This window comes from Thermothelomyces heterothallicus (assembly GCF_042370625.1).
Source record: "Thermothelomyces heterothallicus CBS 202.75 unplaced genomic scaffold P884_scaffold_1, whole genome shotgun sequence".
NCBI classification, from domain to species: domain Eukaryota; kingdom Fungi; phylum Ascomycota; class Sordariomycetes; order Sordariales; family Chaetomiaceae; genus Thermothelomyces; species Thermothelomyces heterothallicus.
In genome coordinates, this window is record NW_027192562.1 from 2,272,929 (window position 1) to 2,287,952 (window position 15,024).

At 57.4% G+C, this 15,024-nt stretch overlaps 4 protein-coding genes and 2 non-coding genes across 6 annotated transcripts; 2 read left to right on the forward strand and 4 right to left on the reverse strand.

The window, feature by feature from the left end:
- Positions 1-151: 151 nt before the first annotated feature.
- P884DRAFT_253922 (uncharacterized protein) lies at positions 152-1,572 on the reverse strand. The gene has a single exon (XM_069440845.1). The coding sequence runs from the start codon at positions 1,459-1,461 to the stop codon at positions 367-369; it is 1,095 nt and encodes a 364-aa protein (XP_069301988.1). The 5' UTR covers positions 1,462-1,572; the 3' UTR covers positions 152-366.
- A 1,961-nt stretch (positions 1,573-3,533) lies between these two features.
- On the forward strand, positions 3,534-5,141 carry P884DRAFT_266212 (Zinc/iron permease; the record flags this gene model as incomplete). Its single annotated transcript, XM_069442014.1, has 2 exons — positions 3,534-3,728; positions 3,822-5,141. 2 exons carry the CDS (start codon positions 3,534-3,536, stop codon positions 5,139-5,141), a joined length of 1,515 nt encoding a protein of 504 aa, XP_069301989.1.
- A 567-nt stretch (positions 5,142-5,708) lies between these two features.
- On the reverse strand, positions 5,709-5,821 carry P884DRAFT_t15. The gene has a single exon. It is a non-coding gene; the product is annotated as a tRNA-Thr (tRNA).
- A 1,206-nt stretch (positions 5,822-7,027) lies between these two features.
- P884DRAFT_189737 (SNF2-family ATP dependent chromatin remodeling factor like protein) lies at positions 7,028-11,624 on the reverse strand (the record flags this gene model as incomplete). The annotated part of the gene is made up of 3 exons (XM_069437458.1): positions 7,028-7,312; positions 7,402-11,451; positions 11,535-11,624. The coding sequence occupies 3 exons, from the start codon at positions 11,622-11,624 to the stop codon at positions 7,028-7,030; spliced, it is 4,425 nt and encodes a 1,474-aa protein (XP_069301990.1).
- Positions 11,625-12,623: 999 nt separating this feature from the next.
- Positions 12,624-12,695, forward strand: P884DRAFT_t9. Its single transcript has one exon. It is a non-coding gene; the product is annotated as a tRNA-Gly (tRNA).
- Position 12,696: 1 nt separating this feature from the next.
- On the reverse strand, positions 12,697-14,804 carry P884DRAFT_253926 (WD40-repeat-containing domain protein). The gene has a single exon (XM_069440846.1). The coding sequence runs from the start codon at positions 14,740-14,742 to the stop codon at positions 12,982-12,984; it is 1,761 nt and encodes a 586-aa protein (XP_069301991.1). The 5' UTR covers positions 14,743-14,804; the 3' UTR covers positions 12,697-12,981.
- Between the last annotated feature and the right edge of the window lie 220 nt (positions 14,805-15,024).

The following is a 15,024-nucleotide window of genomic DNA, read 5'->3' on the forward strand; positions in this document are numbered from 1 at the left end:
GTGTGGTAATCCCGTTACGATGTATCAACTAGTGGATCGATCTTTCGAGCGTTACATGGCATGTGCCTGATATACGGCATGAAAACGAAGAGAAGGGAAAAAAAAATAAAAATAAAAATAAAAACTGCGTAATGTCTTTGATGGTGTGGACTTGAGGTGTGTGAGAGAGGTTAACAAACATGGTTTTGATCTGATGGATTTTGGTTATGCGATTATCTTGTAAATGGGTACATTTCATACACATACATCTTACTACGTACAAGCACATGTCTTTTACAGACAGACACACACACAGAGAGAGAAAGAGAGAGAGAGAGTCTACGTCTTAACATCTGCCGACGATGCTCTCGTGCATAGATTGGGTCGCTACTTCTTGGCAAAGGCCTTCTGGCGCTCGGCGTACTCCTTGACGATGATGGAGCAGCTGGTCTCGGCGCACAGGCGCTTCCTGCGGGACGGGGGCAGCTTGGTGGCGAACTCGAGGCCGGTGGCGCGCTCGACGGCCTCGAGGGGCACCTCGAAGTCGGCGAGGGGCTTGTCGTTGGGGATGACGGCGTTGGGGAGGACGAAGGCGGCGAGGGCGACGTTGCCCCCCGGGGCGGTCTGCTCCTCGGCGTAGATGACCTTGTAGAAGTGGGTGGGCACGGCGACGTTGGGGGGGTTCCCGATGACCTCGTACTTGACGTACCACTTGTTGTCCTGGGGGTCGCGCTTGGGCAGGTAGAGCGGCCCGGTGACGATGCGGACGCTGGGGTAGCGCTGGGTGAGGCGGCGGCAGAAGTCCTCGAGGTGGGCCCAGTAGTCGCGGTTGAAGCCGTCGCCGACCTGGGGGCACATGTTGGACAGGTAAAAGGTCTCGTCCATGGCGGTCTGCGACCACTTGCAGTCGGCGGCGGGGACCTGGTGGCCGCGGTCGTAGCCGGAGCGGAAGTAGTCCTTGAGCTTGGCCTGGAACTTTTCCGGGATGGCGGGGTCCTCGAGGAAGGTGCTGTTCTTGCGGTCGCCGTCGCGCATGTTGAGCGACGCGGGCGTGATGTGCTCGGCCACCCAGTGCGGGTTGCGCGTCCGCCGGTCGTACGAGGAGATGAGCGCTTGCCGGGAGGCGAGGTCGGCGACGGGGCCGGGGAAGCCGTACTCGAACAGGCCGGCCGGGTTGACGGGGGCGGCGGCGGCGGCGGCGGCAGCAGCAGTAGCAGCAGCAGCGGAGGACACGGGAGCGGTGGTCGAGTGGGTGGTGGTGGTGCTGCTGCTGAAGACCTGGGAGGCGGGCACCGGGACGGGCGCAGAGGGGGGCTTCGCGGAGGCAGCGGTGGTGGTGCTGGTGACGGTAGTGGCGGTAGTGGCGGAGCTGGTTGTTGTCGCCGTCGGCTCGGGCTTGCGCAGCGAGTACATTGCCGCCGTGGCAGCCGCACCGGCGCCGGCGCTGACGGCGGCGATGACGGCGATGGTCGCTTTGGACATTGTCGCGAAACCTTCTGTTCTGACCAGTAATTTCCTCCACGCTGGGTTGGCTGGGTTGGCTGGGTTGGCTGCGCGCCCTGAAGCCGCCCGGCTTGCGTAGTGTGCTAACCGTCGGGCGAGCGTGCGGTTACCGGCGCGGCTGAGAGGTTGTGGTTTTCGCTGCTACAAGCGTGTACAGAGAGGTACTGTGTAGGAAATCCTCGGTGTTGTTGTCTCAGACAAGCTTTGACCGAATTTCGTAGCAGACCCACCCCCAAAACATCCGTGCTAGTTAATCCACTACCTTTACTAGTAGTTAATCGGTAAGTGCCCGGAGAAGTGTGCTGCACGTCCGCATCCTCCTGCCACCCCCGAGCGCCGAAAAAATTCAAGCATAGAGAACAACTGCCGTTGGTTCGTGCAATGTTTCCCTTAAACCCGACGCCGATTTCTAAGACAATTGCGTCAATCGCCTTGAGTATGTACATATCTAGTGCATACTTTTGGCACCGAGCTAAGGTACTAAGATGAGAGTAAGCCACAACTCGAGACGGGAAGGGTCGAGATATTACTCTGGTATATGTAAAATACCCTAACTGTGGTGTACGCTTCGCGTACCTCTCGTCGAGGCCCACAGTGGATGAAGCGTCGCTTCATCGGCTATATATATATGGCTATATATATATAGGCTTGACCCTATCGGCGTATTTCCATACCAACAGACACGCAGCCCCAGCCACACATTTCTGGGAAATGCTTTCTCAATTGAGGGCGATAGGTAGGGAAAGAGCAACGCGGGCAGCCAAGAGTGTGGCATCCAATGGCCGGTGAGATAAATATTGGAGGATTAGGCCAGTATACAGACGCGAAGCTCTTTCCTTCGCTCTTTAATGTGTACGGATTACATATAGTCCGTACACATCTCAGAGACTCGGTCATTGATGCTTCGCTTCAGTTAGTACATCAGATATCATAGATGGGATTAATAATAGGGGGTTGCACCCAGGGCAGTTAGTTTGCTACTGTATACTCTACGCGGTGCGCTTATCTGCAGCCGTCAAGGTACAACTTCGGACGTGTGAGTAGGGAAAGCATGGGTGCATTTCGAGATTGCTGCATGCTGATTGAACCCTGCGGGCCATGGCCTTGCGTTGCCGTGACCATCAAGGTGCCCGTTACAGCTGTGTAACCACTTTCCCGCAGTGTACTGTGTATTCCATACAAACCATGTATGAAGGACAAGGTGATGTAACGGCCCGAGAATTGCAAATCGCTGCTTTCTGACAGGCTAGCTGCACTGTACAGTACATATACTCAGCGCGGGGGTTCCACCAACGCGTGACCCACGGCATCATCAGCAGTGATGCCATCGAGCAAGACCCCTCAGAAAGAGCTTTCGAGCCGCGTGCTAATCATGTAAAGTACATACCAACTCGCGGGATCTGGGCAAATTCCATTCCAGTCTTGCTTCCGGGGCCCCCCAGGGCCTACGGGGTCTGTGTTTCGGATACAGCCACCAGGTTTGGTTTTTCAAGTAGCGAAAGTGTAGGCCAAGTGCAAGTAGGCCCCGGGCCCAGCGGCCGCTGTAGGTGTGCTTTTCTTGCAAGCACCGAGTTGTTGGCCCATTCTGGTCCGTTCACGAGGCGATTTTCTGCGGCCGCCCCCAATAGGTAGGCAGGTACCGTTAAAGTTAGTTACCTCACGCAACGCAACAAGGTACCTACCCTACCTAGCTTACCTATCCATCGAGGTTCTCAAAAAAACTCCTGGAGGGTTCAGTCAGCCTGTCCCATACATGTCGATTCGCCCGCTGAACTTGAACTTGTCCTTTCTTTTATCACCGCAACTTCTACCGTGTTTCTGCCCAGCCGCACCCTCACCCGGCCGGCTTTTTTTTTTTTTTTTTTTCCCTTTTTTCCCCCTCTTTCTTTTTCTGACGTCAAGTCCCGGGGTCCCATCTACTTCATTTGATGCTCTATGCCGCAAGCGGAAAAGAAAGTCCTCGAGACACACAACATCTACCTACCACACCCGAACCCCCCAAGTCCAAGTGCACAAGTGCACAAACTACGCGCAGCGCAGGGACCGCCACCATGGATTCTAGCGCCGTGGACAACGACACGCGGGGCTGGATTCTGTCCGCCTTCAGCGGCATAGCCTGCATCCTCGGCGCCTCTGTCGTCTGCATCGACTTGCCCATCCGCCTCATTCCGAGCAAGCGCCACTTCCGCATCCAAGAGAGCAATGCTTTCCTCGCCTCCTCCCTCAGCCTGAGCTTTGGCGTCATGGTACGTCGACGGCCTCTCCCCTGCCTCGCCCTCTCGTCTCCCTCTCTCGTCTCCCTCTCTCGTCTCCCTCTGACACGCCCTGATTTCTCGCAGCTCTTTTCCGCCCTCTATAGCATGCTGCCCTCTGCCATGCGTTACCTTGCTAAGGACGACTGGGATGAGCACACGGCCGGCTTCTTGATGATGGGCTGCTTCATCGGCGGCTTCTTCGGCATCCAGCTCGTATCGCGGATATTGCATCAGTACATGCCCTCGCATGTCGTCGACTGCGACCACACCCATGAAAACCTCGCTGACGAGGAGCTCGGCCACGGAAACCATCATCATCATCAGCAGCAGCATCATCATCAGTCTCTGTCCAAAGTGTCTTCGCATCAATCGGGCGACGATGCCCCTCGCATGGTTGAGATGACCGATGCCGTCACCGAGTCCACGCCTTTGATCCCCCCCGTTTCCCAACCGCCGATCAACGGCCACATCCACACCGAAGTCCTGGACGGCGACGCGGCGCCGGCAGCCGAGGCTGTCACTCACTTCGATGGCTCCCAGCGCCGGGTCCTCCCCCAGATCCGGCCGCCCTTGGCCAATGTCCGGACCCGAGTCATGTCCTTCTTCAAAGACACCAAGGCCAACTGCGACGAGGACGGGCCTTGTTATGGCTATTCGGACCCCTGCGGGCAGGAGTGCTTCAAACACATCGGCACGCGCTCTGCCCTCTCTCGGACTGCCACATCGCTCACCGAGAACGGGGACAGCGGACTGGAAAGTGCCGTCTCGACCCCGCGCTACCGCATCGTCCGCACGCCTTCCCACCCCCACGACGGCGATCACCACCATTACCACCACCACAACGCGCACGTCCACACCCACTCCCACGACGGCGACCTGGAATGCCCCGAAGACACCGAAGCCCAGCATCACCATCACGTGCCGACCAACGCCTTCCTCTCGATCGGTCTGCAGACCGTCATCGCCATCGCCCTGCACAAGTTCCCCGAGGGCTTCATCACCTACGCCACCAATCACGCCAGCCCCTCTCTCGGCTTCAGCGTCTTCATGGCCCTCTTCGTCCACAACATTGCCGAGGGCTTCGCTATGGCCCTGCCCCTGTACATGGCCCTGGGAAGCCGCGTCAGAGCCATCTTCTGGTCCTCCCTTCTCGGCGGCTTCAGCCAGCCGCTCGGCGCCGCCGTCGCCTTCGCCTGGTTCAAGCTGGCCAAGAATACGAATCTAGACATCGACAGCACCGCCTACGCCTGTCTCTTCGCCGTCACGGCCGGAATCATGGTCAGCGTGGCGCTGCAGCTGTTCGTGGAGAGTCTGAGTCTGAACCACAACAGGAACCTGAGCATCTTCTTTGCCTTTCTGGGAATGACGTTGCTGGGGGTTAGTAACGCCCTCGTTTCTCATTAAACGGAGCAATATGGTTCCAACGGCACTGTACTTTTTTTTCTTTGGCGTCGGAAGGTCGGGTTACAATCATGGGATAGCAGGGCAACGGATTCTAAAACCCCTGGGGGGTTCATGCATGGCGTCCAAGATGGGTTATTTTGGGATGGATGGTGTTGTGGTCGGACTCGCGTACTACCCCTATTATGTATATGTACACCGATTATTCCTTGGGCTTTTCTCAAGTCGGCTTAGAGAGAGAGAGGTATGACAATCGCGCATAGAGGGTCAATGTTCTCCATTCTGAAGTTCCTCCAGCGACTCTTTTACACACCTTGCAAGTTCTCCCCAACACGAATTTGTCGTTAGCCTCATCCACGTCCGTGGCCTTTTCCTGTGGCGGCTATTATCATCGACACCAGCCCAACCAACCCGACGGCCGGCTGCGTTCCCCATCACCCATCCATCATCCCCTGCACAACCGGCATCGGACGAGCAAAAGAAAAGCATGACGCTCGTCCCCACGCTCTGCTACGAAGGAGCAGAGAGAGAGAGAGAGAGAGAGAATGAGAAGGTCAAAAAGATTCCAGCTGCCTAATGCAGGAATCGAACCTGCGATCTTTGCATGTCGTCGAAGATGCCCCTATCACAAAGGACGGGCGGTCGATACAAGTGCAACGCATTAGCCACTATGCTAATCAGGCCCGGCTTGCTTGTCCATCTAGGCCTGTGGATACAAGGCTTGTGAAATCGACTTTGGTCTGGTCATGGGACGTAGTGGTATTGGAGAGACCGGAGAATCCTCCTTCCGCCTTAACTAACGACGAGCCCCTCAAACATGTTTACATCCCCTCCCTCCTCCCCCCCCCCCCTTTTTCCTTTTTTTCCCCCTTTCACATCAATATCAGCGGGACAGGCCTGGATATGTCTTGTAAGTTTCGTTGTCCCTTGGGCATGATCTGTTGTGTGTAGAGTTGTCAGGAGTTCACCGACATGTATATACTAAGTATGCACGGATTATGTGGGGTTTGACTTGGGCAGGCCCCCCCTATTCCGTTTTGCGGTAACATGATCATCTCCGAGTCAACAAACCAGTCATTGCCCGCCTGCCCGCCTGCCTGCCGTCGCCGCCGCTTACCAGGCAGCTCCTATCTCGCCGCAGCATGTTCAAACCAGAAGAGGATGAAAGACGGGCATGTGGGCGACTCACAGACCGTAGAACCGCCAGCAAATACGAAACGATTTCTCGAAGTGGGAGAACGAGGCACCAGGTATATCTGATATAGAAGAGGGTTGTCTCCATCCTTGTTGGGAGAAGCACGGAACTGAGTACGAAATCACCGTTGCAAGAAGGCAGCTATGGCGCAACGCGTCCTGTGCAATGTGCAATACAAGGTATTTATATATCTTAAACGACAACCGACCAAGTACGTAATACTCAAACATGGTCCCGTAACCAGCGTCCCTCATCTCAAGGTTATCACAAAGGTTCAGCCCTAACCCCCCCCCAAAAGAATACCTCACCCAAATTCCAGCGCCAATAAGCCAGCCGCTCTTTCCGCTGTCGACCGGTCAACTGACCGGTTAATCGGGTGATCTTGATGCCGAGAGGCAAAACAGAGAAACAAGTCTCTCCCAAAGAAGTCAACCCCAATACGCGTCCTCTTCTGTACTCCCCCCTCGCCTCCCCAAAACCATTCCATCTGAAGAGTCCAGACGCAGTAGAAACAAAGCGCCAGATACTGTAAACGCCATAGATCGCCCCGCAAACCCGCAGTCCGCTTCCGACCGGTCGCCACAAACCCAAATCGCCTTAACAATCACACAAGAACGAAGAATCAGGAGCGCATAGATATAACCAGGAATCTACCAGACCACAGTCCAGCCTCTGCCGAGGTTTGCATCATCGCCTATTCCTCATCGCTCTGCGCGCCACCGCTGCCGCCATTAGCCTGGCTGCCTCCACCATTCGAGGCGCTGGCACCGGCACCGGCGCTGGACGAGTTCGAGACCAACTTGATCCTCGTCGGCCCACTGGGCGTCGGCTGAGGTGTCCCGTCAGTTGCCGCCGTCGACGGTGCGACTGAGCCGTCTTTGGTGGCCGATCCGGCGGCTGCCGCTGCGGACGGGTCTTCCAGTGCGCGCAGGTCCGGGTTCTCGGAGAGTTCCTTTTCGAATTGCTCTTTGAAATATGCCTGTTTGACAAAGAGTGTTAGTGGGAGGCTGAGACAGAAGAGAAGAAAGTGGGAGGGTTAATTGGGAATAATAGCCAAGGTGTTCTCACCTCAATCAAGTTCACGTCCTGGCAGATTCCGCTGCTCTCCTCGTTGAACGTCCGGCAATTGGACACCATCAGGTCGAGATCCTTGCGCATGTCGCCAAGGCTCTGGTACTCCTCCCTCTTGATCTTCTTCTGGATGTCGTTCATGCAGATCGGGTTGGCAATGATGAGGTAGTAGTCGCCCCAATCACGCTTGGGCGGGAGCTTGACGAATGGCCCAATGATGAGCCGCTTCGGCGGACCGTCGTCATCGCCGTCGGGGTTCTCTTGAGGCTCGTCATCGTCCACTTCAAGGTTCATCAGGCCGTCAAAGATACGCTTGAGACTCTTCTGCAGCTTCTCGCGCACTTCGGGTGCGAGGCGGTTATCCGACCCGTTCAGGCCAACCGCCTTTGGACGTCCCTGCGGTCCGCGGCGCTTCTTAGCCGGAGGCTCGTCATCACCTTCCTCGGCCTTGCGCTTGTCCTGGTTCTTGCTGCCCGGCTTGCGCCCGCGTTTCTTCACCGGCGTCTCGGCATCCTCGGTGCTAGCGCGGCTGGCGGCCGGCGAATTCTCCATGGACCCGGTCAGGAGGCCCTTCCGCCTCAACTTGTTCAGCTCACGCTTCTCCCTGCGGGCTGCCTTCCGCGCCGCGGCGGCTTCGGGCGTGTCCTCATCATCGTCGACCGCCATGAGCCATTGCTCCTCCGTAAGCCCATCGTCGTACTTAACCTTGGTACGCTCACGGGCTCCACGACCCAGCGCCATCTCCACTTCTTCCTCGACCGGGTTGCCCTCGTTGAGGTAGATGTCCGGCAGCTCGTCCTCGGTCATCAGACGCGGGACTCCTTGGCAGCCAGGCGCAGTGCCGTAGATGGGGTCGCGCGACCTCTCCTCATCCAGCTTCTGGAAGATGGCCAGTTCCTCTTCGTTCCGGGCAAGAATCATGTTCAACTCGTCATCGTCCATCTCCTCCTGCTCGCCAGACTCGGCCATGTCTGCGGTCTCGAGGAGCGTCCTGAGCATAGCATCACGGTCGGTTTCAGACGACTTGTTGTCGAACCGACCTGCCTGAATGACCTTGCCATCCATGTCGAGCTTGAACCGGGCGCGCTCGAGGATCTTCTCTTCGACAGATGCAGAGCTGATTAGCCTCAGAATCCGCACCTCGTTCTTTTGACCGATACGGTGGGCACGATCCTGCGCCTGCAAATCCTGGTGAGGATTCCAATCGGAGTCGTAGATGATGACGGTGTCTGCCGTCTGCAGGTTCAGGCCAAGACCGCCGGCACGAGTGGACAGGAGGAACATGAAGTAAGGCGAATCCGGCTGGTTGAACTGCCGCAGGAGCTCGGACCGATCTTCCGACTTTGTTGTACCGTCGAGACGGAGATAGTGGAGACCGCGGAATCGGAGGAAGTCTTCCATGATGTCCATGATGGCCGTCATCTGGAAGAACATCAAGACGCGATGACCCGTGGCTTTGTACTTGGGGAGGATCCTGTCCAGGAGCTCGAACTTGCCGGCCGTTCGCCACAGAAGGTCGTTGCTGACATTGGCGGGGTTCATCTGATTCTCGACCTCGTCGAACACGAACGGGTGGTTGCAGAGCTTCCGCAGCTGCATGATCATGTTGCTCAAGCCGCGGGCACCGGTCTTGCCGCCATTGGCATCGCTGACGGCGATCTTTTGGTGCGTGACCATCTGCTTGTACAGCCGCGCTTGCAAGGCAGAGAACTTGCACTTGATCACCTTTTCGGTCTTGTCGGGGAGGTCCTTCTCGACATCCTTCTTGAGACGGCGCAGCAAGAACGGCCGCAGCACCTTATGCAAGCGACGGATGACGAGAATTTGCTCTTCTTCCGTAAGCTCCATCTTGTCCTGACCACCAGTGTTTGCGAACGGGGTGTTGAACCACTCGTCGAACGTCTTGGCAGATTTGAAGATGTTGGGCAAGACGAAGTTGAGCATAGCCCAGAGCTCGGCAAGGTTGTTTTGCAAAGGGGTACCCGTGAGAATGAGGCGGAATCGGGTGCTGTAGTACTGCTGGATCGTGGCGCTCAGCTTGGAGTTTGCGTTCTTCATACGGTGGCCTTCGTCGATAATCATGTGGAACCACTTGATCTTGCTCAACAGAGGACGATCCTTGATGATGTACTCGTACGTTGTGAGCAGCACCTGGAACTTGCCTTGGCGGATCTTCTCCTGCTGCATCTTTCTGGCGTTCGGGGGGCCCTTGTAGACCACCTTGGCGACCGAAGGCGCCCACTTGTCGAACTCCAGATTCCAGTTGGTCAGGGTACTGAGGGGGACAATGACCAGGTAGGGGCCTTGTTGGTGCTTCTTCTCGATCAGGTACGTGATCAAGCTGATCGTCTGGATCGTCTTGCCGAGACCCATTTCATCAGCAAGGATACCGTTGAGGTTGTTGTTGTAGAGAGACAGCATCCACTGCAAGCCCTTGAGCTGGTACTCCTTGAGAGTACCGCCAACCAAGATGCTGGCCTGTTCCGTAACCTCCTCTTTGATGCGGTGGGCAACGGCGTAGTAATCAATCTTCCGGCCGCTCTCCTCGTCGTCCTCGTCAATGTCGCTCTCGTCGGGAGGAATATCGATTTGTTCGCCGTACCGCTCAGCGGCTTGTCGCTGCTGAGCGCGAACAGAAGAGGCGAGCTGTTTCAAGAAGCCATCGGTTTGGCGGAGCAAGTGGGTGATACGGGTATCCTTGGCCTGGTCGAGCAGCTTGAGGTATGCCTCTTCGTCGTTCGCCTTGAGCGCCTGCAGACGCTGCTTGGCTGTCCTCTCGATCCTCTTCTGCTCTTCCTTCTCGATGTTGAAATGGTGAGCATACATAAGGCGACTGAGCCTCTGTGTCTTTGAGCGCTGAGCCTGGCCGGCATTGAGAACCTCGTTCCGGTGGTTATAGACAGCCTGCAAAAAGTCGATGTGTCTCTTGCGCTCCCGGTTCTCGCGCGCGTCACGTTGTTGCTTCTCCAGCTTTTCGGTGACGCGAGCCTCGCGGACGTTTTGTTTCTTCATGCGGCGATAGGCGGCTCGGTTGGTGGTCATGGCCAAGTTGTCATAGTGCATCATCTGCTTCCCGATCCTGTCCCTCAGCGCCCGCTGCTTTGAGTAGAGAGCCAGCTTCTTCATCTCGATGATAGCCTTCCTCTTAGCCGTGTCGTCCGCCACGGGAGAATCTTGGGACGCATCCCAATGTGCCAGGTTGCCGGGCAGCGACTTCAGCTCCGCGTATCTTGCGCTCATGCGGTTGAACACAATCTTCTCGCGATCGGCCCTCAACTGCTCGAAGTCTATCCCCGTTGGGAAGATTCCCGGGATGATAAGACGGTTCTTCCGGCGACCATGGTCGATGTAAGAGATGGTTTGACGTACCAGCCCGCCGTCATACGGAGACTTGACCGTCTTGAATGACTTGGGCTGCGGGACGGATGGAGCTTCAGCTTGGCCATCAGCTCCATTGGGGCCGGGTTTTGGGCCGTCCTGACTGGGGGCGTCTGACGGGGGATTCGCGGTGGTGGGGGATTGCGTGCCTTGCTTTGCCAACGACATGCGGCGCCGCGCTCTGTGTTCAAATATCGCCCTCTGCATCTGGATGGGGACGCCGGCATTCTTGCCAAGCATCCTGAAAGCCTTGATCTGTGTCCAGAGAAGGTTGAGCTGGGCTTGTGTAAACTGACTGGCCTGGCCCTGAGCCGGCGCAGCTGTCGCAGTGTTGGCAGCAGGGGCGCCCGAGGTTGCCGGCAAGGCGGAGGCGCCGAGCGAAGTGGTAGAGGGAGGCATTGTCGTTTGCGTCGCGGCGGGCTGCCCGGGACGACCAGGTTGGGTCCCATTGACAACGCCATTCGCCCCGTTTTGCATGGCCTGCTGCTGTTGCTGTTGCTGTTGCTGTTGTTGTTGTTGCTGCTGCTGCTGTTGTTGCATTTGCTGCTGCATCTGTAACTGCTGCTTCCGCAACTCGCTATGGCGCTGGAGGGCAGCAAGGATGGACTGAGTCTTGATGAACTCGGGGTCATTGCTAGGAACGCCCTGCTTCTTCATCTGTTGGAATCGCTGCGTGGCGGTCAGTACGGGTTGCTGATCACAGTGTGACGAGGACATATCACGTCGGTCTGGTGAAGGGATGGGAGACGAACCATATAGACTTCCTGGGCTTGCTGCTGGGTCATGCCCGCCGGGATGGCGGACCCCGGTTGCACCGCAGGCGGCATCTGGACACTGGCCATGATGACGACGGCGATGTCAAATATGCCAACCGGGTTCAGTCACTCGGATTGCGACTTCAATGGCTGGGCATATCTGGTGGACGGCAGTCGCAATCGGGGCGGTTGTGGAACCTTGGAGGGGTGGGTTCCGACGCGACGCACCGATAAACGAAGGGCGGAATGTATGAGACTGTCGCGTCTAGAAACGATGGTGAGAAATCGGCGACTGCAGCGATGCAGACGTGGGCCGACGGAAACGCGGATAGGGATGGCAACCCGGGGTGGGTGCAGAGGGAGGGTTGTCGCGTCGCCGTGACGAGCGCACGATTGACGGGGGGGGGGACTTGGAGAGAAAGGGTGTTTAGCCGCGCCTGGGATGGCGACGTGCTGTGTGTGGGGGGCAAAACGAAAAATAGAAGGCCGATCGGCGACGTGGAAAAAGTGAGGAACGGGCAAAGGTGGTTGGGGCCGTGTGGTTGTCCGGTAGAATGCAGTGGGGAAGCGCGTTTCGCGGTCGGCGATTTCGAGATGGCCTCGATACGTCGCAGGCAGATTGGCGATTTTTTTTGATGCGCGCGGTCACCCGTTGATGGATGGAGGTTGAGGCAAGGCCAGGCGACAAGATTGAATGGTGCGGCGATGCTTGGTCTGAGCTGTTCTGCAGGCTCCGCGCGAAGATCCTAGCACGGCTTACCTTGTTCCTGGCCTGCGCAAACCGGCCAATGAGGCGCAGCTTGCCACTGCCCCACCGGCAGTTGACTTGTTTGGCGTTCAGCAAGAGCTTCGTTTTTGCCTTCCACAGTGCAATGTAGACCAACAAAATATGCTTTCGTTATATTAGTTTATCTAGCAATCTCGTGTCTTTAAGATCATCTCACAGGTCCCTCAGGTTGGACTAGGGCGGGCGTTTTTGCACACGGGCTCCCTGACCCATTCTCATTACCGGCACTGCCCATAGTGTCGGGCATAGCCAATGGCACAGATGATGACAGATACCTGCATCCCAAGACAACTTTATAAGCGCCAATGGTCTAGTGGTTAGGATTCAACCCTTCCAAGGTTGAGGGGGGGGTTCGATTCCCTCTTGGCGCAGAGTTTCTGTTTTTGCGATACTTTGCTCGTTTTTTTGTATACCTCCTGCATTTTTCCCTTTTATTGTCCAATGAACGATGTCCCTCTATGCTCGTGTGCAATCAGACAGTGCCATGGTGTGTGTACAAACGACGCGTTTCGGTTATTTCCAACCAAAAAGACCAAGCGCGCCAGGTATCATGACTCCCATAATAGAATTCCGTCATTCTCTCGGCCTGCCGCACCGAACGCCGTAAAAATCACACCAAGAAAAGAAAGAAAAAAGTACACGAAGTCGCAATCGCCATCACCTTTTGACCCTCTTAGCATCTCTCCCCTCCTTCGCCTCGTCCTCCTCGTCGCTCAGCTCAGCATACTGTGTCACAGGCTGCGTCTTGGCCCAGGCGCTGGTGAAGACGGGGTCCTTCTTGGCCACCTCGGCGTACTTGAGCAGGGCCTCGCGCGGGTCCTCGTGCAGCATCCGGCTGAGCGGTATGTTCTCCTCGATGTGCTTCTCGTCCGGCTGGCTGCGCATGAAGGGGGTGATCTGCTGCACTTGGGGCCGGTACGGGTCGCGCGACGTCTTGCCCGAGGCCGAGACGCCGCCGGCGCCGCGCTTAGCGGAGGGCAGAGCGCCCGGGGTGACGATGGCGTCGGGCGACAGGCCGAGCTGGCTTTGGTCCATGGTGAAGGCCGGGTCGTCGTCGACGTGGCGTTTCTTGGGAGCACGCGACATGACCTCGAGGGCGCCGCGGGTGGAGAGGGAGGGGTTGTAGAGGACGCGGGTCTCGGCGTTGGCGGAGCCGGTGAGGATCTGGTTGATCTTGGGGTGCCAGTTGACGGTGATGAGGGGTATACCGGGCGTGATGGGAGTGACGTGCTCCGGGCGGAGGTTGGCGGGGTTGAGGATGTGAAGGTGGCCGGATGCGGAACCGGTAATGATGTACCGGGAGTCGGGCGAGTACTTGATGTTGGTCGTCGGGTACCGGTCCGAGGTCGAAGGGTGGTCTACCTTGACGAGGGGCTGCTTGAACTTGCGCGTATCCCAGAGCTTGATCAAGCCGTCGCCTCCGCGAGTCACCACCATCCGGCCGTCGGCGCTGATATCGATGCCGCCGGTCCAGGTATCGGGCCGATGCGCGTCTTTGATCTCCGCCGCCGGCCTGGTGAACGGTCCATTGCCGCTGTACATGACCAAGGACCCGTCCAGAGCAGCAGACACGAGGACCGGGCTGTTACCCTGCGCGGACGCGCCCCAGGCGACGGCCGTCATCCTGGTGCGCCCGGCGGAGCCTGCGGCCTTCGACTTGAAGACGATGACGTCCTTCTGGCTCCTCTTGTTATTGATGTCCCATATCCTGAGTGTACTGTCTGACCCTGCCGTGACGCAGAAGTTCGGGTCGGCGGGGTGCCATGTGCCCGATGTCACCTCGCCGACGTGGCCCTTGGTGTTGTTCATGTCTCGCAGATACATGTCGCCCTTGACGAACTCGGTCACTATGCCTCCATCCCTCGACATGATCTTCGCCTGGGGGTGTGCAGTGACGCAGAGGAAGACGCTCCCCGAGTGCCGGCCGAACTCGAGGTGCTGGATCGCGTGGGAATCAGCGGGCGCCGACTTCTTGGTCTCCCACGGGTCGACGCTCTTGAATGCTCGCAGCGTTGTGGGCGTCATGGCGGGAAAGTCGTGGAAGTTTACTTTGCCGTCGAGAGAGCCGGTGACCATGCGCGACCCTGCGGGGTCCAGGGCGATGCTGGTCACGGCGCGCTCGTGGGTTTTGAGCACCATCTCGTGCGTCACTGGGAACTTCTCGGCCACGTCTTCCTCGTCGGATTCGGAGTCGTCTGAGTCGCTGTCGTCGCGGTCGTCACTGTCGGAAGCGGGCCGTTTTTGTTTCGGTGCCGCAGGCTTCTCGACTTGTCTCCTTGTCTGCTCAATCTGCGCGGCGACATTTGCCTCCTTCGTTGTCTTGCCGAAGGACTTTGGAACGAAAGCTCGCAAGGGATCGTCGGGGCCGAGGACGGGTTCTTCCTCGACCCTGTAGTCGTCGTTCTCGCTGTCGCTCATCTTGGAAGACTGCTCAGGATTGGCCTGGTGGGGAGTGGTCTGGCCTGCAGGGCGATTGGGAAGTTGATTTTTTGTTGTACCAAGCGGTACGGAGTACGGGGTACGGAGTACGGAGTACTAGTGTTGTGCACGAACCCACTGCGACTCGATCGCGGCCTTGGCAGTGTGAACCTTGCTGGCTAAAACCATCCACCAGCACCACCAGGTAAATGCCGTTTTAACAGCATCCTACACAGTGCTTGCAAGCACGTACCTTTTTGTATTCCTCCTCCTCCTCCTCCT

Excerpts from the sequence above, each read along its gene's own strand:
- P884DRAFT_253926 (XM_069440846.1), bottom strand. The coding sequence starts at position 14,742 with ATGAGCGACAGCGAGAACGACGACTACAGGGTCGAGGAAGAACCCGTC.
- P884DRAFT_253922 (XM_069440845.1), bottom strand. The coding sequence starts at position 1,461 with ATGTCCAAAGCGACCATCGCCGTCATCGCCGCCGTCAGCGCCGGCGCC.